This window comes from Hypanus sabinus, chromosome 19, assembly GCF_030144855.1.
Source record: "Hypanus sabinus isolate sHypSab1 chromosome 19, sHypSab1.hap1, whole genome shotgun sequence".
Classification (NCBI taxonomy): domain Eukaryota; kingdom Metazoa; phylum Chordata; class Chondrichthyes; order Myliobatiformes; family Dasyatidae; genus Hypanus; species Hypanus sabinus.
Window position 1 is genome coordinate 51,636,806 of NC_082724.1, and position 23,859 is coordinate 51,660,664.

General features: G+C 42.2%; 1 protein-coding gene across 2 annotated transcripts in view; it reads left to right on the plus strand.

Moving 5' to 3' along the window:
* Positions 1-10,755: 10,755 nt before the first annotated feature.
* rad18 (RAD18 E3 ubiquitin protein ligase) overlaps positions 10,756-23,859 on the plus strand; it is a 237,007-nt gene continuing 223,903 nt past the window's right edge. For both annotated transcript variants that reach the window (XM_059944408.1, XM_059944409.1), the window contains exons 1-2: positions 10,756-10,827; positions 15,547-15,628. In XM_059944408.1, the coding sequence (XP_059800391.1) occupies positions 10,792-10,827; positions 15,547-15,628 (118 nt within the window). In that variant the 5' untranslated portion in view covers positions 10,756-10,791. The remainder of the gene's footprint in view (positions 10,828-15,546; positions 15,629-23,859) is intronic.

The following is a 23,859-nucleotide window of genomic DNA, read 5'->3' on the forward strand; positions in this document are numbered from 1 at the left end:
TTGTCTAATGCTTTGGAAAGGAAAAGTTCCTTGCTCAGAATGTTACTGGAAGAAAATGCAACACGATGAACAGTACTAACTGCTACTTAAGTTTATCGCTCGGTCAGTAGTCTCCCTTCTGTATATGCCCAGAAGCCAAAAGCAAGCAATAGCTTCAATCTGTGACTCACTGGTGAATATATTACTGCACAGTATGCCACTTTGCCAATAATTTCAGGAAATGTGATCAATCAACTAATGGGGTACTGCCTTTTCTGTTTTATTGTGGAGTGATGTGCTAAATTTGTGCCATCAGACATTTTAGGGGGTCAAACATTTACTAGTTGGAATTATTCAATGAGGGAAGAAACTTTTGGATAGATCTTGCCCTAGGCATAGCTTATAAATCACACATCAGGCAGTAAATCACCTTATATTCCAGCAATGGGTAATTGAAATCATGTTATTCAGAATTCCCTATGGCTCAGCCAACTTCAGTTGAAGAAATGAATAAAGTGAGTATGGTTCCTGTTCTGTAAATAATCTATTCTATATTTTGCTTCCCCTCAGTATTTTTTCTCTTGTCCTTTGACATTAAGCAAAGATGTGTTCTCGCCCCAACACTCTTCGGGATCTTCTATGTCTTTCTCCTGAGGCACGCATTTGGCACTGCAACAGAGGGGATCTACCTCCACACTAGATCAGAGGGCAGGCTTTCAACCTCTCCCACCTTACAGTCCAAACCAAAGTGTGCGAGGCTATGAACGGAGACACGCTGTTTACTGATGATGCAGCAAGCACAACCCACACTCTGTAGCACCTCCCCAGTTTGACGGATCACTTCTCTCAGGCCTGCAAGGAATTTGGCCTGACTATCAGCCTGGAAAAGACAAATGTATTGGGACAAGACTTGGAGGCACCACCAGTCATTACCATTGATAAATGCAAACCGGATGTTGCTTATCAGTTCACACACCTCATCAGTGACAACCTCTTCTTGGATGCAGAAACCAACAAGCTCATCAGGAAGATCACAACAATTCTTGCCTGCCTCACCACACGAGTCTGGGAGAACTCCAAACCCTCAGTCAAAACTAGATCGCAGTGTACGATGCTTGTGTCACTAGTGAGACGTATGCTGAACAGGAGAGATGGCTCAAAACCTTTCATTTAAGGTGTCTTCATTGCACCTTGGGCATCTACTGGGGATACAGAGTACCCAGTTCTGAGGTTCTCTTTCGCACCAGCCTCGCTGGCGTGTCCACTCCGCTCAGGCAGCATAGGCTGCACTGGATGGGCCACGCCTGCCACATGCAGGATGTCTGGATTCCAGAAGACATTCTCTACAGTGAGTTGGCTTCAGGCAAGAGAACCGCTGGCCACTTGCGACTGCTCTACAAGGATGTCTACAAGCAGGATATGGGAGGAAATGAGTGTGGCAGTTGCTTTAGATGCAGAAAATGCATTTGATAGATTGGAATGGGATTTTTTATTTAAGGTATTGTAAAAATATGGATTAGGAACATCATTTATAAAATGGATTAAAACCTTAAATACTAATCCCAAAGCTAAAGTAGTGACAAATGGTCAAATTTCAACATCATTTCAGTTAACAAGATCAACTAGGCAAGGTTGCCCATTATCACCTACTTTGTTTGTGTTGGCAATAGAACCACTAGCTGAATTAATTAGAATGGATCCAGATATTAAGGGTTTCAGAGTTAATCAGGAAGAATACAAGATTAACTTATTTGCTGATGATGTTCTACTTTATTTAACAGATCCACTACATTCACTACGCAAATTATCCTATAGATTAGAAGAATATGGGAAAATATCGGGTTATAAAATAAATTGGGATAAAAGTGAAATTTTACCTCTTACTAAAGGAGATTATAATCAATGTCGATTAATAACTCAATTTAGATGGCCAGCAAATGGTATAAAATATTTAGGTATAAGAGTTGATAATGACATAAGCAGGATATGAAGGCATTGGACATCAACATTTGAGTCCTGGGAGGAACTTGCTCCCGACCACACCAGGTGGAGAAGCACCCTGAAACAACAGACTAAGTCAGGTGAGGAATAGTACTTGAAAGCAGCAGAAGACAAACAGGCCCATAGCAAGAAATACTGTATCTCCGGCGGAGCTGAGCCCACTTATAAATGTGAACTTTCCAACAGAGTTTGCTTCTCGTGCGTTGGTCTCGTCAGCCACAGATGGCACTGCATCGACAACGTAGATAGCCAGGACACTAAATTCATGGTCGACACAGACCGACAGAAGGCCGTAAAAGGTGGAGATGAGTTACAATGTCATACCCCAATCCCTAGTGTTCATGTATGAAACCTGGCAATGAGAATATGGAGTGTGCTTGATTGTGGGGAACACATATCTGGGTCGGACGTTTGCCAATGTTGACTTTACAGAGGACAGCAGGTGAATAGCTAGGTGAATTATAGCCATCTGTAGGCCTTGCTACTCAAACTGAAGTTGAGTCATTTAGTAGAATGTCTAGAACCTAAAGGTCAGCTGATCAGTTATATGGAATGCAATATTCAAACAAGGTGTCTAAACAACTATGCTGCTCCAAAGAGCACTATATGAGGTCATTCTTACCCTTGGCCATTAGGCTCTATAATGAGCTTGGGAAGTGATAAACCTCTCTTGTTAGATTGTTTGAGGTAACTTATTTTTATTCTTTCTTATTTCTCTTCTAATATTTGTATATCTGTACACTTGTAAAGCTACTGTGACACTAATTTTCTTTAGGTTCAATAAAGTATCTATCTATCTAAACTCAGTTGATGATGAATAATAGAACCAACATGCCAGATAGACAGAACATGGTCATATGTACCTATGAATGGGAAAGAGAAGAAATATATTTACATGACAAATTTTATGCCCTTAGTGAGAGTGCGGTCCCAAAATCTTGTGCAAAAAATCAAGTACAGTGGATTCCAGTTAATTGGGCCATCAATTAATCGGGGCAGCTGCTTATTTGGAACAACTCTTAAAAAGCAAAAAAAAAAATCGAGAAAATAGCTGGGATTCCCTTCATTTGTTTGGGACACTTTACCGCTTAATTGGGGTAGAAGACCGTTGCCAAACAGCTTCTAACTGTTATCAGTTGCATACACTTGCATGGCTGTTAGACACAAAGCCATGCTTCAAGCAAAGTTTTTAAATAGGGTCACTTGCATGTGTAAAAAGCACCAATATTCGTCACTGATAGCTGGCAAGAAGTAAGCAGCATGACAACTCAGAACCGTTTTGCTCACTGTGGTTTCAAGCATTCAGGCTTGGAGATGCCAGAAATGGCCAGGAGTAAAAACGAGACAATTTCACTACTTAGAAACTATGGAGAATTTGAAAATATTGACAACCATCTTGAATGTTACAATGTAAATGAAGATTTGGAGGATGCAATAGTCAATTGCGTTGTATGAAGGCAGCCCATTATTTGCACTACGTATCTGCACTGTTGCAGGACACACTGATAGGTGGAAATAACTTCACTCATAACTGTGAAGTAGTATTTACAACCTACAGGCTCTCTTTCAAGGACCCTACAACTCATGTTCACAGTATTATTTATTTTTCTCAAGGTTGTATTTGGTGACATATACAGTGGTGCTAGAAATCTTGTGAACCCGGTAGAATTTTCTCTATTTCTGCATAAGTATGACCTAAAATGTGATCAGATCTTCACATAAGTCCTAAAACTAGATAAAAAGAACCCAATTAAATAAACACAAAAACATTACACTTGTTCATTTATTCGTCGAGAAAAATGATCCTATGTTACATGTATTTGTTCAAAAAGGTATGTGAACCTCTTGGGTAACACCTTCTACAAAAGGTATTTGGAGTTAGGCATTCCAATCAATGAAACATTCTGGTACCTCCAAAGAAAAATCATGAGAATGGAGGTGTAGGTTGTAGAGGTGCCCTGCCCAATAAAAAAAGATACACAGTCAGGTTACTGACAGAGCCTGCTCTTCTCAAGAAAGATCTGTTTATGTGCTCCATGACTCGATCAAAGCAACTTTCTGGGGACCTTAGACTGAGCATTGTAGAGAAGCATGAAGCTGTAAAAGGCTAAGAAAACATTTCTAAAGATCTGAATGTTCATCAGTCCATAGTAAGAGGAACTGTCTACAAATGGAGGAAACACGGTACTGTTGCTACTCTCTCTAGGAGTGGGCATTGGAGGTGAAAAAGAATTCAAGGGTAACAGCAAAAGACCTGCTGAAATCTCTAGAACTTGCTAAAGTCTCTGTTCACGTGTCTAAGAAAAACAAGAACAAGGTTGGTGTTCGTGGAAGGAAACCACTGCCCCAAAAAAAAAAAATCATTGCTGCACGTCTCAAGTTTGAAAAAGACCACTTGGATGTTCCACAATGCTTCTGGGACAAAGTTCTGTGGGTAGATGAGATAAAAGATGAACTTCTTGGCAGAAGTGCACATTGCAATGTTTGGAGGTAAAAGGGCACTGCACACCATCACTAAAACCTCATCCTAACTGTGAAGCATGGTGGAAGGGGCATCATGGTTTGGGGCTACTTTGCTGCCTCAGGGCCTGGACAACTTTCAATTGTTGAGGGAACAATTAATTTAAAATTGTATCATGACATTTTACAGAATGTCAGGGTAGCAGTCCCTCACTTGAAGCTTAATAGAAGTTGGATAATGCATCAAGACAATGATCCAAAAGACAAGAGTAAATCAGCAACAGAATGGTTTAAAAAGAAAATAAAGTTTATAGTTTGGAATGGACGAGTCAAAGACCTGGATCTTAATCCTATAGAAATGTTGTGGAAAGACCTGAAGCAAGTACTTCATGCAAGGAAGCCCTCCTACATCCCAGAGTTAAAACAGTTTTGTAAGGAGTAATTGCCTAAAATTCCTTTAAGCCGATATGCAGGACTGATCAACAGTTACCAGAAATATCTGGTTGAAGTTATTGCTGTATAAGGGGGTTGCACTAGTTACTGAAAGAAAAAGTTCACATACTTTTTCCAACAAATACATGTAATATTGGATCATTTTTCTCAATAAATAAATGAACAAGCATAATCTTTTTTGTGTTATTTATTTAATTGGGTTCCCTTTATCTGGTTTTAGGTCTTATGTGAAGATATGATCACATTTTAGGTCATATTTATGCAGAAATAGAGAAAATTCTACAGGGTGCACCAACTTTCTAGCACTGCTGCACATACTTTGATACTAAATTTGACTATAGTTAATGCCACATGTGTGCCTGTTGTGGGGTAGTCAGAATGGGATGCTACACCGTGTCTAATGCTGAGGACACAGGCTCTAGATATTGCACAAGCCCTGGCTCAGGGGATACACAAATACAGGGTGCAGGATGCAGACTGCACAGATTGCAGGACATGCTGGTGGAGCTGTTGATCAATGCTGAATGCAATCAGACAAAATCAAGTTTAATTATCATTCAAACCAGACATAGATGCAGCTGAATGAGACAGTGTTTCTCTGGGGCCAAGGTGCAAAATATTCAAAATAGCAAGCAAACATTCAAAAATAGTAAGTAACATAATTCAAAATATTGAGCAAAGAAGCATATTCACTTGAAAATAAAACATATATAGTCCAAGACTCTGAGCAATCGATGGTACATCTCCAGTGAGAGTACAGATGCAAACAATCCTGCCTGTCATTCCACTGCTCAAACATAGGAGGGCAGCACTGATGGGCAGGGTCAGGCCCCAGCCAAGCTCAACCATGCTGTAAATGCATCAGTGTCTCTTACCTGGTCTGCAACAGCAGGCAAGCCTGAGGCTTGAGGCCTAGTTCTCACTACAACCAAGGCTACACAGCTCCCATGTCTACTGATCCTCTCCCTGTGGTAACTTACATTATCACTGTCCAACAGAGTCTTGGGGTTGCAAGTAAAATGTCTGAGACAATCACCCACAGTTAAAATGCACCAACTCTAATATTTCTGAGTAGAGGGCATCAACATGGTCTGCAGCCAGGTACCGTCTCCTCTGGTATCCTGACCAGCTCCTTCGACACCTTGCCCAATCCCTTTGACACCTCAGCTGGCTCTGCTGCTGACACCAGACCAGCTACTCTGAACAATGAACAGCTCTCTGATAGAGTAGCCTTGCAGGCCCCAATGTTCTTGGAGTAGAATTAGCTTTGGATCGTAAAAAGCAAATTTTACAAAGTAAAAAGCACCTTCGGCTGGCCCCTGCATTCACACACGCCGTCATCTTACCAGAAGTTCATTAGACAATGGACCTGCTAGATGAGGCGCAGATCTTCTTAGGATGAGATGCAGTTGACGACTATTGACGACCAAGTCAGATAACAGAGAATGTAACTGCTGAACAGAGTATCTGGGGTAGATGATGCAGCTGGCAACATGGCAATATGTCTGGTAAGGAAGTCGAATGACACAGAGCCAGATGCAGGGCAGACAGTGTGGTAAAGGTATGTAGATGGCAAATGTTACTTCATTTGGTGCAGAGAATGCAGCACGGTCCTGTAGTGTGGAGTGGAGAGTGGAAACAGGGCTGACAACGCATATTCTATGGAGCCAGGTGAGGAGGGGTAAACCAGGTTAAGCTCATCAGTGTTTTCTGCAGGGGAACAGGCACTGAATATCACACAGCAGTCAAATTGAATTGACTTTATTTCTCACATCCTTCACATACATGAGTAAAACTCTTTATGTAACGTCGCCGTCTAAATGTGCAATCATGGTAATTTATAATAAATAGAGCAGTCAATGTAACATAGAAATGCATGCGCCAACATATTTAGCCCACCGCTCTCTAACCCTAACAGTACATCATTGAAATAGGGGAGGAAACTGGAGCACATGGAAGAAATCAATCAAATGAAATGCAGTTTAATTATCATGGATGCATTCGAATGAGACAGTGTTCCTCTGGGGCCAAGGTGCATAACATATATTCAAGATAGAAAGAGAGAAGAATAAACTCGTTATTATGCCAGAATACACGTGACCTGGGCGACATGGAAATTGATAGTACACCTCCTAGCAAACCAGCCTGTCACTCCACCAATTGAACACTGGAGGGCAGCACTGTCAGGGGAGGCCAGCTCTCAACTGAGCATTGATTCCATGCTACACTGCCTCGAGTGTCTTCTCACCTGGACTGCTGCAGTGGGTAAGCATGCAGCTAGAGGCCTAGCCCCTGCAACTGAGGCCACATCCTGCCTGTCACCTGTCTCACCACCAAACAAGGGAAATAGGCCTGCGGCATCTTACAATATGCAATTAGAACAGCCCTCCATATTGCTCTGACTCACTTAGAGGAACTGAACACCTATGTGAGGATGTTATTTGTGGACCTCAGTTCTGCATTTAACACAGTCATCCCCCATAAACTGGTCAGCAAACTGAACTCTCTTGGCCTTGGTTCCTCTCTGTGCTCGTGGGTCATGGACTTTCTCACAGACCGACCACAGCAAGTCAGAATTGGTAAGCACCCCTCCACCACCCTCATCTTAAACACAGGCACCCCGCAGGGCTGTGTGCTGAGCCCTATGCTCTACACACTCTTCACACATGACTGCACCCCCTTCTACACCTCCACTCCATAATTAAATTTGCGGACAATACCACAGTGGTTGGCCTGATCTCAGACGAGGATGAAACAGCCTACAGACTCGAGGTGGATCATCTGACAGAGTGGTGTAAGGACAAGGACCTGGTCTTTAACACTTCTAAAACAAAAGAGATGATCATTGACTTCAGGAGATCAAAGGACAGAGTACACAACCCCCCTCCATATACACGGAGAGGTAGTGGAAAGTGTGGAAAACCTAAAGTTCCTTGGAGTTATGTTGTCAAAGCAGCTGACATGGACCACCAACACCTCGCTGACGTGGACCACCGACACCTCGCTGACGTGGACCACCGACACCTCGCTGACGTGGACCACCGACACCTCGCTGACGTGGATCACCAACACCTCACTGACGTGGACCACCAACACCTCGCTGACGTGGACCACCAACACCTCGCTGACGTGGACCACCGACACCTCGCTGACGTGGACCACCGACACCTCGCTGACGTGGACCACCGACACCTCGCTGACGTGGACCACCGACACCTCGCTGACGTGGACCACCGACACCTCGCTGACGTGGACCACCGACACCTCGCTGACGTGGATCACCGACACCTCGCTGACGTGGACCACCAACACCTCGCTGACGTGGATCACCAACACCTCGCTGACGTGGACCACCAACACCTCGCTGACGTGGACCACCAACACCTCGCTGACGTGGACCACCAACACCTCACTGACATGGACCACCAACACCTCGCTGCTTGTAAAGAAGGCACAACAAAGACTCTTCTTCCTCAGAAAGCTGAAACAGGCCAAACTCCCACAAAAGCTGTTGCTTAACTTCTACAGGAGCACAACTGAAACCATCCTGACCAACAGCGCCACAGTGTGGTATGCCAGTTGCACAGCCGCTGAGCAACAAGACCTGCATCGCGTGGTGAAGGCGGCCCAGAGAATTGTCAGGATGGAGCTCCCAGGACTGGACACCATCTATTCCAGCAGACTCAGGAGGAAAGCAATCAGCACAACCTGAGACACCACACACCCCGGCCACTCCCTGTTTGACCCGCTGCCGTCCAGCAAAAGGTTCAGGACACTAAAAGCCAGAACAAATAGACTGAGGAACAGCTTCTACCCCAGAGCTGTGGCCTCCATCACACCACTCCCACAGAACAATGACTGAAACTGTGAGCACACACAAGGACTCAAATACTTACACTAATGGCACTTTGTGGATTACTGTGATATTTTGGTGCTGATGCAACTTATTGTCTGCTACTTATCTATTTAACTTTTTTAAAATATTACTGTGTTGTTTTCATCTACTGCTTTATTTAATTGCCTGAGAGGAAGCTAAATGGAGTTTCATTGTACTTATGTATAATGACAATAAAGATCATTCAATTCAGTTATCGATATCCAATAGGGTCTTGTGATTGCAAGAGAAATGTCTAAGATAGTCACTTGTGGTTACACTGCACACTGCTTTTGTGCACTAATTCTGGTGTCTTTGAGTATCAGGCAGCAACACAGTCTGCTCCCAAGTCAGCTTCTCTGAACCCTCTCTGACCTGTCTGCTGGCTTCTCCTTCTCCAGCCCGAGTATCAGATTCTCCTTCTCCGACTCATCCATCGGTTGCTTCGACCCCCCCATCCGCTTGCTCCAAACAAAGAACAGATCACGGTAGATCCACTGTAGCCTCTGTCTATAGTCTTATGATCATTTTAAAAGAAAACACAATTTTAAAAAGAAAAGCACACCTTTGGTTGGCCCAGAGTGGCTGATGTGTTTGAATACGTTGCCATCTAACTGGAACTTCCAGAGTCCGGTGTTCCCACTGACTGGAGTTTCCACAGAGGAAACTCCAACACTCACAGGGAAAACACACAAACTCCTTATGGGCAGTGGTGGGAATTGAACCTGGGTTGCTGGTGCTGTAATAGTGTCACTGTATCTATGGTGCTACCACTCTAACTTTGCCCTGCATGCAGGATGTAACCACTGAAATCAGACACGTTGCAGCTGTGGCAGGGCCAGCATGCCATTACTTCCTATCATAATAAATGGCAGTGATGCTTCTCACCCAGATGAGCTCAATGCCCCGAAAGGGAGAAAAACACTACACCTGGTGAATCTCCACCTTTGTGAACTCTTCAGAGACCGACATCAGAACATCCTTCAAGACACTGAATCAGGATCCAACACCGTACCTGGCAGCTTACTGACAAGCTGCGTCCACCAGCTGGCTGGAGCTTTCAAGGACATCTTTAGCCTCCCATTGTTGCAGCTGGAGGTTCCCAACTGCTTCAAAAGGGCATCAGTTGTACTTGTACGCAAGAGCAGGGTGAGCTGTGTCACCACACATTCCAGCGCCAACATAGCATGCCCACCATGTTTGGCAGGACAACAGAGATCACACCAGGGAATAAAATAAACAGCAGAACAAGCCCTGTTCCTTCCTCCCACTCACTCACATGCACAGTCCTTTAACCCCTGCAGGAAATGCAGCCATGAATGTTGTGAGGTCCATGGGATGCTGCCAGTGAACACTGCACAGTGCCATGTGCATTTGATGCACTGATGCACCTGGTCCAGTGGATGCAGTGACTAGATGAATGGTCAGCCAGTGAAGGCATAGCTAGTGACAATATGTGGTGCAGTTACTGAATGGAACTTTGCCTCCCTAGGAGGATGTACAGGTTCAGATATTGAATACTGTACAATGCCTGATGCATTAAGATTTGGTGAAGCTGTTCTCTCGGTGCTCCACAGTGCCTGGGGAAGGTTAGGCAGTTGCTGGAGTGCCCAGTGTCGAGAGTAAGTGACGTACCCAGCGACTATTACAGAGCTAATAACGTGGCGGTGTCCTTTTTAACAATGGACCGTTCATCGCGGATTTCCAGCTGGTAGTTAAACAATGCCTCGAGAGGACGATGTAGTTGGTGAAGTTTGCACTTTTCTCGTAGCCAGCTCGGTGCGGGGAGTGTAACCGCCGAGGAATGCAGGTGGTGAAGGCTGCACGACGCCCGGGAGGGAGAATGCAGTCATCCAGGCCGCACGGCGACCCCCGGCCAACAGTGCCCACCGCGGAGGGAGTCGCCGGTGAGTGAAGCCCATTTCCGGTGATATGACGTCAGCCTGAGCGGAGCGCCAGCCGGCGTGACGTACATCCGGCTTCGCGAAGCGCGCGCGTTTTGGAGCGGTTCGCAGCGCGGGACGATGTGGCGTCCGGAGGGACGGGACAAGCTGCTGGCGGTGAGTGAGGGGCCCGGCGGGGCTCCCCTTCCCTTCCCACCGCGACGCTCGGCCCAGAGCTCCCTGCAGCTGCTGTCGGGCGCTGACAGCCGGCCGGACACCATGGCGTTACAGGCGCGTCCCTCTCCCTCCTACCCCGTAGTCCGGCACCTCCACCCTGTCAAACTTACCCTTCTGGCCAAGTCTCTGTCCCCATCTCATTTACCCTCCCTATCTCCCATTCTCCCACAGGCCCCCTCACTTCGGTTTACTTCATGTAATGTAACCTACTCTATCCCATTTTGTCTGACGAGGCTCTTGGGGCATTTGACAGGATTAAAGGCCCTAGCTAAATATGCGTTGTTATTATGAGGTACATTCTCCAATTCTGGTGTGGAAATAGTTTCTGAATTGTATTAAAATATTATACTTTAAATTGATTTTCCATCATCTTATTCTTGAGAATAAACCAGGGCTGAAAGATTTGCTGTCAGACTATGACATTATCTATGTGCAAACTCTACCAAGATATTTAGTCAAGAATAATGAAAGGCAGAAATACATGTTTGAGATTGGCAGATTTCTGTTATTTGCCTTGCCGAAATTGCTCTTTGCTACCTTTGTCACTGGTGTGGATGGAAATATTCTGTGAGTTGATATTTTTATGCCATAGGTATGAACCAAGGTCATTGCAGATGGTTAGAACTTTACATTTTCAATCTTAAATGTGATTTTAATAATACACACACAAGATGCTGGGAATCCAGAATAAAGCATACAAAATGTTGGAGGAGCACAGCAGGTCAGGCAGCATCTATGGAACGGAATAAAGAGTTCATCTGAACTGGAATGGAGGGGAGGGGAGGGGGAAGTAGCCAGAATAAGCAGGGAAAGGGAAGGAGTACAATGTGGAAGGAGATGGATGAAGCCAGGTGAGGGGGTTTGGGAGGGGGAAACCATCCAATGAAGTGGGTGAACTGAGAAGCTGGTATGATGTGCTTTTTACTGCTAGTCCATCTCTCTACCTTTAATAGTTAACTATTACAATTGTGTCTCCTCTTTCAAATTTTAAACTCCTTTTTTTTGAAAAATACATTAAATTTTCCTTCTCTTTTGATATACCAGATTTGAAGATTAATTCAACATTCCAGCATACACTTTTCTCAAGCTGTCAGTTTTGCAATCCAGTTGCTTAAGGTGAAACATGAGCTTAGTGGTTATTTTTCTCCCCAGATATTCTGTGGAAGGCATCACCATTTGTACCTTACACCTTTATAAATTTGGAGCATAAAATGTATTTGACATCATCACAATTATTTTGAGAGTGGGACTGGGGTTACTGTCATTCTATTTCATTGCATTTTATGTGTGGTTGTGAATTTAATTTGCATTGATGTCAAAGTGTAAGGCAAGTATTTTAACTTGCATTAATCTATGTGTTTATGTATTGTATGTGTTTAAGAATCATCAAGTAAATTTAGGCCTCTAAACTTTAACACAACTTTATATATCAATATGTCTAAATTATCTGTAGTTAAACCTTTCTGCAGGCAAACTTGTGCTTAATATAGCAATTACAACATAGATAGGTCATTTGAATGAACCAGGACTTTAGTGTTCACTTCCAAAGAATCCTAATCCATTTCTTGCATTTTTATAATTTGCCTTTTTCCTCAAGTACCTGGTTAGCCAATTCAACTATAAATTACTTTGTAAGTATAAAAAAGCCTATTAAGGAAGTAGTAAATAGATCAAGTGTTCACAAATGTTAGTGCACATGGAGCTTTCAGCAAATGCTGACATTCCCTGCTAGTTATTGCAAAATGGAGCATTCTGATCTGATTGTTGAAACCACTGCCACTCTTGGGGCTCCATATCTTAAAGTTGATGACTGAGAATTATCCAAAAAATTGTAATCACCCTAGTAAAATGGTTTTGTTTCAGTGAGCCACATGAGTTAATTGGTAAATACAACTACGTGTGGGTTGTGCACACATTCTCACATTCTGTGTAAGAGGGGATATAAATGATAGATACGATATACAGAGATTATAGCTCACATGTGTTACAGATCTGTGCCAGAAGAGCAGTTGCATGAGAAGAAAACAAAACTTATTTTGTGCATTGGAGTGATTAGGCCGAGAGGTGCAGTGACATGTGTGACAGAAATAAGCTGACTTGCAGATGAGAGTTAGAGACAGGTATGCAGACAGGAGTGACGAGTACTTCAGGATTTATCTTCATGCATTTGGCTATATGCAGACCCTGCTTGTCTACAAATGCCTGACTTATGACACCATATAACATTGGAGCAGAATGAGGCCATTCAGCCCTTTGAGTCTATACTGGCATTCAATCATAGCTGATTCATTATCCTTCTCAACCCCATTCTCCTGCCTCCTTCCTGTAACCTTTGATGTTCTTACTAATTAACAATCTATCAGCCTCTTGTTTAAGTATACACAATGACATGTCTTCCACAACTGTCTGTGGCAATAAATTTCACAGATTCATCACCATCTGGTTGAAAAAATTCCTCCTCAACTCTGTTCAAAAGGGAGATCCTTGTACTCTGAGGCTCTGCCCTCTGGCCCTAGACTCCCCCACTACAGAAAACATCTCCACATCTACTCTAAGCCTTTCAATATTAGATAGGTTTCAATGAGATCTCCCTTTATTCTTCTAAATGAATGCAGGCATAGAGCTATTAAATGGTCCTCATACATTAACCCTTTCATTCCTGGGATCATTCTCACTTGACCCTTTCCAATGCTAGCACATCTTTTCATAACGGGCCCAGCACCGCACACTGTACTCGAAGTGCAGTTTGACCAATGCCTTATAAAGCCTCAGTATTGTAACCTTGCTTTTATATTGTAGTCCTCTCAAAATGAATGCTAACGTTGCATTTGTCTTCCTCACCACCATTTAACCTGCAAATTAATCTTTAGGGAATCCTGCATGAGGACTCCCAGGTCCCTTTGCACCTCAGATTTCTGAATGCTCTCCCTGTTTACAAAATAGTCTGTGCCTTTATTCCTTCTACTGAAGTGCATGACCATACATGTCCTGACACTGTATTCCATCTGCCACTTATTTGCTGTTTCTCCTAATCTGTCCAAGTTCATCTGAAGACACCCTGCTTCTGCACTTAGCTTTGTAACATCTGTAAACTTTGCCACAGAGCCATAAATTCCGATATCTATTATATTGACATATACTCTGGCCAATCTTTTAGGTATGCCTGTATACCTGCTTGTTAATGTAAATATCAAATCAGCCAATCATGTGGCTGCAACACAAAGCATAAAAACATGTAAATATTGTCAAGAGGTTCAGTTGTTTTTCAGACCAAATATCAGAATGGGGAAGAAATGTGATCTAAGTGATTAGCTGTGGAGTGATTCTTGGCATCAGGTGGGCTGCTTTATTCTCATCTAGATTCTCTACATTTTACAGAGAATGGTGTGAAAACAAAAATTATCCAATGCGCAGCAGTTCTGTGCATGAAAGTGCCTTGTTAATGGAAGTGGTCAGAAGAGAATGGCCAGACTGGTTCATGCTGACAGGAGTGTAACAGTAACTCAAATAACTACACATTATGACAGTGGTATGCAGACGAACATCTCTGAATGCACAACACATTGAACCTTGAAGTGGATGGGCTACAGCAGCAGAAAATCACAAACATACACTCAGTTTCCACTTTATGTACTGGATATATGGCCTAATAACAGCCACTGAGTGTATGTACAGTTTTTCTAATTTATTGTAAATTTTATGTATTGCACTGTACTGCTGCCAGAAAATACCACATTTCATGTCATATAAGTGAATTACTTCTGAATAAGCACTATTCTTACATTGTAAGATCCTACAAATAATAATGAACTAGTGACAGGCACAAAACGTTGGAGGAACTCAGCAGGCCAGGCAACATCATGGAAAAGAGAAACAGTCGAAGTTTCGGGTTGAGGCCTTTCCTCAGGTCCTGAAATGTCAACTTTTCATAGGTGCTGCTTGGCTTGCTGAGTTCCTCCAGCATTTTGCTTTGGATTTCCAGCATTTGCAAATTTTCTCATATTTGTGATAGAGTTGTAAATGTGGAACACCCTACTATTGAGTCACAGATTGTTTATATTTATTTGAGAGGAAGAATTGATACCAAAAGAATACTAATGCAAAATACTTAAGTTCTATCTTTTTTTTTGCTGTCCATTACTACCTCTCCTGCATCATTTTCCTGTGGTCCAGTATGCACTTTCATGTCTCCTTTACTCTTTAAATATTGGAAAAAATGTTTTGGAATCTTTTATATTATTGGCTAACTTACCTTCATATTTCAGTTTTTCTTTTTTTCAGTTGCCTTTTAGTTTTTGAAAGTTTCCCAATCTTCCAACTAAATTTTGCTACATTATATGTCCTCCATTTTGTTTTTATGTTGTCTTACATCTACTAGTTCAGTCTCCATTGTCTCAAAACTAGTCATTACAATGCTGCAGAGTGTGGTTAACATTGAGCAATTTTGTGTATTTTCCAATTTATGGACAAAATCAACTTTTGGATTTCTGATCATAACATGGTGAGGTCTTTGCTCTGCCACTAAATAGAGTACATCTCAGAAAGTCTCCCAACTGGTTTCAGTAATTTCAGTGGCTAACTTACAAGTATTGAAATATTCACTCAGTATGCAATAGGTTCAGATTAGATTTTTAAACATTTTTTGTTTTTTTTTGACAGCCCATGGATGAAATCTTGCGATGTGGCATTTGTTTTGATTATTTCAACATTGCAATGATGATACCTCACTGCTCTCATAATTGTAAGTACTCTGAACACACTGCATTCATAATCCATGCATCTGAAAGCTATAAACCAAAATGGAGTTGTCAGTACAATTTCACAAAAATTAAAGTAAAAAGAGAGAGATTTAATATATTTCTGTTCATTGGCATTATAAAAAGAATTGATTTTGATCAATATGTAAGGATACTTTAAACTATTGCACTAATGACTGGTGGCTATAGGTCTTCCTCTGACATGTAATGAGGTTAAAATGTGACACACAATAAATGGAATTGGAATAAATATGATTTTTCCTATCGGTTATTGACATTGGTATTGCTATAACTCAGTTAATTTAAACAGAGTAGACTGTTCTTTTATTATTCCAGTGCATTTGAAAAGTTGTTATAATCCATTGTACCAATTATGTAATCATATTTATGTAATACCTTTAATGCAGAATAATTTCCATGGCTGCTTCATGGTTCCAGGCATTTCTATGTTGTTAGGTCCCCATTAGCCACAGGTGCAGCAATCCTTTTGTCCGTTGATGATTATGAATAGAGAATGCTTGGTTTACAATGCTAGTGGTGGGTTAATGAAAGACGCTCCAGTGAATACTCCATTCTGTACCCATGTGGGAGGAAATTACCAGGTGGACAGAGAAAAAGATTCATAGGTGTGTTCAAAGCTTCCTTGAAGAAGTGCAACATTCCACTTGACTTCTGGAGTCTCTGAGCCTTGACCTCTCAAAGCGGAGGAGAGATATTCTGGATTGTTGAGAACCTCAAGGCCATGGATCAGGAGTACAGAAGCCCACCGCAACTGACAGGAGGAGTGCATAACATCACAACCCATGCACCCTCTTGCCCTATCAGCTGCCTCCTCCCAAACGGCTTTATTACACAATCAGAGTGCTCGAAGTCAGAGCGGAAGCAAGTCATCCGTGATTCTGAGAGACCGTCAAAAGATGAAGAGTACTCTAGCAAAAGGAGCAATCTCTGATGAAAAACTAGTCAGTATCAGAAAAAATATTGGCTTTTGTTAATGTAATTTTCTGTTTTGATTTCATTGGACCTAATGTGTCTTTATCATTTTCTGTTTTAAATTGTTAATAGCTACTTTCTGTATCCCTCCAGTCATTTATGTTTGAGAATAGTGGTCACCACCCTTTTTTGCACTACGGACCAGTTTAATATCGACAATATTCTTGCGGACCGGCCGACGGTGGGGGGGATGTGGTTAAACACGACCGGAATACAGCGATACTCAAAGCAGGTTCCTTATGTCCAGTCTATTCCGCAATTTAGTTTACATGGCTCTCAGCACTTAGCTTCTGTCCCGCTTGCTCACGTTTTTTTTTTGTTGAAAAAGCTCAACAGGTTTGTCTTTAAGTGCAGGGTGCTTGGACTCCAAGTACGGAAGCAGTTTTGAGGGCTTCATTGCCTCATTAGACAGCCTCCGGGCTCGAACTCCAGCCTCCTGCCCGCCTACCACCAGACGCCTTGGCCAGGTGCGGCCCTGGGTGGGGTGAGAGGACAAGGCTAGAGCCGGAGGTCCCTGTGCTGGGGCTGCAGTGGTCGCAGTCCAAAGAGAGTGACCGACTGAGCGAGGAGTGCAACAGGATGCGCACCTGCCTCCCTTGTAGGATCTATTGGCCGACAGAAGTTTGTCTCGAGGGTTTACTTTCAGTAGATTGCAGTAATGTAGCTGCTCTGCTACTTACGAAACCCTGAGCCCAAATTAGGTCATCTGCGAATATTTTAGCACCAAGTTCCCCACGAACATTCAGTGTGCTAAACAGGTTTAGAGACAGCACCCATCTGTCCGCACTCCAGGCCAGTACCAACGGAACTTCTTGCCGGCCGTGTAAGGCCAACCAGTGATCCCTGGCGCGAGGGTGTCACTGCGTTTAGGCAACTGATGACCTCGCGTGGGTAATGACTTTGGGTGCGTAATGACCTCGCGTGGGTTCAAGTTCAGCAGTGGGCTGATAGGGAATGAGGAAAGGCGCAGCTGACTTATATAATTTCACATCGTTTTCTTGCGACCCGGTGGTTGGGGACCACCGAAGTACACTGTGTAATGCGTGGCGGGGGAGCTACACACATGCGCACTGGGCAGAAAGAACGGAACTAAAACCCTGCAACCCGGAAACAATCTCTCAACAGTATTTGTGTATTTATTTTTCTTTTTTTTGGGATCTACTGGGAAAGTCTCAACGATCAACCAGTCGATCGCAATCAACGGGTTGGCAACCACTATTTTAGAAGCTATTTCCTGATGGTGTGTGGTTCCACAACTTGAACAGCTTTCTTAGTAGACATCCAGGTTATCCTGTTGTACTGCAAAACTATTAAGAACAGTGCTCAAATCCACCCACTTGCATACATGCCTGAGTTATAAATGTTGCTCCCTGAATTATGAGGTGGGATTCTTGTATGTTTATGTGGAAAATTCGGTAGGGACTTAAATTCCTGACTCCTAAAGTCATCAAGGAAACTTCTGTGCTCTAATTTTCATCAAGCAATTTGAAGCTGAGATCTAGTTGTGCAAAATTGGCCAAAATCTGGCTTCCCGCTGCAATGGAAATATTGGACCACATTGAACCATACTCTAGAGGAATGTGGAAGATATACCTATTTATTGAGGTGTCATGGACTGGGAACAAAGCATGAATGAGAAACAATTTTAAGTGTCTCCTGAATTTACATATCATGTGGCAACAGAAACAATCTAGTTAATGTGCCCAGGTTTCATCAACTGCCTAACAAACATGAATATACAACTTTAAAGTGCACCTTTCCTGTTCATACTCGTACTTAAAAGGTTGTGGAGGGTATTGGGATTGAATTGCACTTTGACTGCATTCCATGTAAAATGCTGGGGGATCTTAGGCAGCATCTATGGACAGAAAAATTCAGGCCAAGACCTTTCGTCATGTCAGTATTCATCTGTCAACTGTACATTTCCTTTCATAGATGATGCCTGACTTGCTGAGTCCCTTCAGCATTTTAAGTGGGTTGCTCAAGATTTCCAGAGCTATAGAATCTCTTGTGTCTGCTTGACTGTATTCCAGATGTGTGATCAGGAAATGTGATGCAGTGTTATATCCATTCCATCTTTCCTTAACCCAGAGGACTATCTCGTATCTTATCCCACATTGGTTGAGGGTAACTGATTTAGCAAATCTAGGTTTGAACTTGTTTCATGATTTTGTGGGCTGCACTGTAATATCCAATGAGAACGAATTCTGAAACTGCCAACCTAGCTGCTGGATTTAATCAACAATATTGATATTGATTAGTTTCTTTTCCTTGTGACTGCCCAGGATGTAGTTTCCAAAGATGTGAGGAGGGGAGACCTCCTTTTTCATTCAATTCACAGATAATACATTTTCTTCTTGCCCAACAACTGGTGAGTTAACTTTGTAAATACTCCAAATAAAAGTTGAGTATTTCTGCATGACTTGGAAGAATGGACATGGCGGAGTCCCTGCAGAGGGTGGTTTAGGATCTTATTGCTTAATACTCAAAGGAGCTTTGAAACGATATCAGCAGGCATTTTTAGTCTGTGTGGGAGAGATAGTAAGGTGACTCAAGCTCATAAAATTAACATTTCATCACAAATACTTTATCTAGAGAAGCAGAGCATGAGTCACACAGCTGTCTAAAGGTATTGAAAGACAGCTGTTATTCTCCATGTAAATTCGATTTTTCACTTTGTCACTTTTCTGTATACATCATATCAGGCAGATGTTTTTTCAGATAAAGGGATTGCTATGCAGATTATTTCTCATCTTGTACCTTTATATGACATATTTTTCTGAATAGAAGACAAGATGATATGGTACTTGTTATAATCTTTAGTTTATTACTGCATGTACTGAGGTATAGTGAAAAGTTATCTTGCGTGCTGTTTACCTCACATTGACTATCTGTGACGCATTTTCAGTGAACTATACACTAGTACTCCTAGCTCCCTCTGTTCCATTACACTCCCTAGTGCCTTACGGTTCACAGTGTAAGCCCTATGCTGATTTGACTTTCCAAAAGCTTCACCTCACTTAACTGCATTGAAATGCATTTGTCATTCCTGCGGCTATGTCCACACTAGACTGGATAATTTTGAAAATGCCGGTTTCGCGTAAAAACGGTAGGTGTCCACACCAGGCGTTTTTGAAAATGCCTCCGTCCACATTAAAATGGGTATTTGGGTGACTCTCCTCCTACTGGGCATGCGCAGGACACATCTACAGGAAACAAGCGACATGTTTGGTGTTGAATCTCGCCGTGAAAGACTTGGTGCACGTTTGTTCAGTTTGTTCAGACTAGAAAAACTTAAAAGGAAATTGCCAACGACGGGCAGCTGTTGGCTCTCGCACAGGAGGACTTAAAACTGAAGAAACAAATACTGGAGCGTATGGAGGCCACCGACAGGGAGTTTGCAGACAGTATGACCTGGCTAACGACGGACATTGAAAAACTGACTAACCCTGAAAACGTTTCCCACAGCCATAGTCTCTTCACCGATGAAAGGGATGACAGCTACAACTAAATGCAATAAGGCTTGTTACTGGGCAAAAGTGAAATTTGCTGTTACCTCATTTGTTTGCCTTTACTTTTGCCATGGCTTTCTGTATAATTTTGCTGTATTTCACATGTACAATAAAACGAGTTACTGGGCAAAAGTGATTTTATTTTTATATCCTATTTTTCCTATTTTGGCCTTAACATTTCCATGTTCATGCCAAACATAAGCTACTACTTAAAAATGACATTTTGGAAGTAGTGACAATTGCATCTATTGAATGTTTGTACAAGCAATACACTAATAAAGCACCTTGTTAAACGTGTAAAACATGTCTGCATCAGTGTTATCTTGTATTTCCGTACAATGTTACATTAGGCTGTTACACATCTATTGCCAGAGAAGTACTTGCATAAATAGGTAAACCACCTTCATATAAGCAAGGACAGAAAACAGGACAAAGTGAGTATAGTTATTTATTCAGTAAGTTATGGGTCAAAGAGTTTGGTGAGTACATTTTTAACTCTTCTGGCTTTGGTCTGGTTGCCGTCTTCTGAAATTGCTAGGTTGGGGGGGGGGGGTGGGGGGTTGAAATTCTCAATCGTACTGCAAAGCTGCCGTAACATTCTGCTCAGAAAGAGACTAACACCCAATGCGCAGAGAATGGAAAGAGAAACACAAATTATGCAAACAATAAAAGCAAGCACCAGCATTCCGAACCAAATTGAGTCCATAGACCTGAATCCTGAAGTAGCTAGAGTAGGCCAATAGTCTCAGTTCATCATATAGCAGGGCAAATCACCGCGAAGCTTGCAGATGCAAAGTGTGTAGCAGTAGAGCAGTCCCACAGCTTAGCCTCAGCATTGAGGAGAATGAAATAAAATGACATGGAGCAGAACTGGCCCTGACCCTCGCCTCCGGTCCTGACAGCCTGTCTTTCCAGTCTATTTGGCCCAGCATTTCATTCGTTCCTGCACCTGGACATTACCCCGCACTCGGACCTTGACCCAGCCACAGTGAAACTCTCTGGTCCACTTCTGGCCTGTACTTGACCTTTTCAAATTGGTGCGGCGCTTAGGTGGATCAAACCTTGCTCCCTGTTTAGGTGGACGGGCTCTGAAGCAACTCTGCTTCAACTTTTCTCAACTCCACTCTGTTCGTTCTAACTTCATCTCCAAAGTTCCAACCTTTTCACTTCTCTCCAACTTCTGGAACATGCCTTGACCTTTCTCTGACTCTGTCTCGCACCTGCACGCTCCGACCCTTGGATTAGCCTTGCCTCTGCTCACCTCTTCAGTGTTTGCAGTGATCGTTTACCACAATTTCTGCCCTTTCTCCCATAGGGTCTGAGGGAACACCTTGTCAGGCCATGGGGATGTATTCACCCTGATTTGCCTCAGGACAGCAAACGCCTCCTCCTCTGTAATCTGTATAGGGTCCATGAAGCTGATGCTGCTTTCCCTCACTTCTATAGATTGTGTTCATCTGCTGAGTAGATATAGATGTAAAAAATTAATTTAAGATCTCTCCTATCTCTTTTAGCTCCACTCATGGATTACCATTCTGATCTTCCAGTGGACCGATTTTGCCCTTTGCAATCCTTTTGCTCTCAACATATCTGTAGAACCCCTTGGGATTCTTCTTCAGCTTGTTTGCTAGGGCAACCTCACACCTTCTTTGAGCCCTCTTGATTTTTTTTTCAGTGTTTGCTTGCATTTCATAAGCACCTCATTTGTTCCTTCCTGCTATGCATCTCTTTTTTTTTAAAACCAGGGCCTCAATGTCTCCTGAAAACCAAGGTTCTCTATACCTGTTATATTTATCTTTTATTCTGGCAGGCTCATAAGGCTTTGAATTCTCAAATTTTCACTTTTGAAAGCCTTCCACTTACCAAGTACACCTTTGCTAGAAAACAACCTGTCCCAGTCCACACTTGCCAGATCCTTTCTGATACCATCAAAATTGGCCGCCTTCTAGTTAAAATCTCTTCCAGGAAAAATTATATTTTTTGGATACAGCAGGGCATATTTGAAACAAATATAAACCAAGTGCAATGGAATTTATTAAGAACAATGACACTATAAATACTGGAGCATAGCTCAGAAGTCATGTAAATTAATGAAGGAGTGGAACAGTGCTACTGAATCATTACTTCTAGAGAGCATGGTAGGTCAATAAATTGATAATTACAGCAATGGGTATCAGTGTGTCAAAATGAGATCAAATAATTGCCTCATCTTGCCTTTAAAATATGTAAATCAGTACAAGTTAGATAATAATGAAGCAGAAATATTAAATGAGTAGCAAGTGAAATTTTAATAAAATAATATACTGTACAGGCACAGATAAAATAAAGGGTACAGGTAAGTGTACACGAATTAACTTGTACAGGACAGTTGAGCACTTCTGCTTCTAAAGTGCGATGTTTAATATGCCTTCAGGCAAAGTTACACGTTTGCAAGTGTGGGTTGTCAGATCATCAACATCTTCATCTTGAAAAATGAGTGCGTTCTTTCTTTCTTTCTTTCTTTCTTTCTTTCTTTCTTTTTTTTCTAAGGGGTAGTTAGGGGGGAGGGGTTAAGGGGAGGGGGTATGGGTTATATACATTGTTTTTTTCATACTTTGTAATCATTTAAAAATGCAATAAAAAATTATTTAAAAAAAAAAAAAAAAAATGAGTGATGCATCAGGAACTGGTGCTGAAACTGACACAACAGCTTCTTCAAAAACTGTTGGTGGCTGCACATCTGGGTGAGCAGAAGCAGAAGTCGGAGAAAGAAGGTATTCTATACGCCACATTTCACGCCACCGCCAGGTGGTCAGGGCTCTTCCCTCTTCACTCACAGTTACTGAGGGAATCCTTAATAGTTTATTTTCCTCCACTTAGTAATATGCTTAAATTCAGCCGGTCGCCACGTCTGATCTGAGGTTGTAGGCAGAAGAGAACAGAGTGCCGGCTGGGTGACGCTGGAGGGCAGTGCACGACTGCTGGCAGGCGGGCGAGAAGGCGGACCAACCCAGCGTGCGCCAGCTCCCCTGCTGCTGTTTTTAACATCTCTTTTAACTTGTGACATGGTGTTATATTTTGTTTATCAAAGTTACTTAAAGCACCTTGACATTTTTACTGTGTTTAAGGTATTGTAAAAACATACCTTGCCTGACAGCTACCAATTTGAATGTTCTCTTTTATACTACCTTTACATTTCTGCAATATTTTGTGTCAAAATTATTTTGTACCTTTTTCCCTAAGTCATAGGCTTACTGGCTGTAAAATCCATCAAGTATTTTAGTACCTGTGAATGCGTGAATGCATAAGCATCAAAGATATTCAAAATCTTGAGAATTAAATCCACATTAAAACTTAATTATAAATATTCATTGAAACATAAGTATTGGTAAGTACAGCGCTAGAAAACACTAAAAATACAATTAGATGCTTAAAAGATAAAAAGATGATTTAAATTTAGCTAATGCAATTTAAAAAAAAATAATGCAAGTAACTGAAAGGTTATCTATCTCCCTCTCAGCTGTTCCTCTGCATTGAGGTAAATGGCGTAGATGAACCTGTAGTAGGTTTAACCTAATACAAATTTCCCTGAGCAAATGCTAGGAAATTGGAGAGTAGCTACGTGCTGCTAAGCTCCTAAAGTAGGAGGTAAAATAAATACTATCTGTTCAAAACATAGCTAAGTCTTTCTTTGGAATTGACTTTGTTTCTAAAGTCAAAATCTTTTTGTA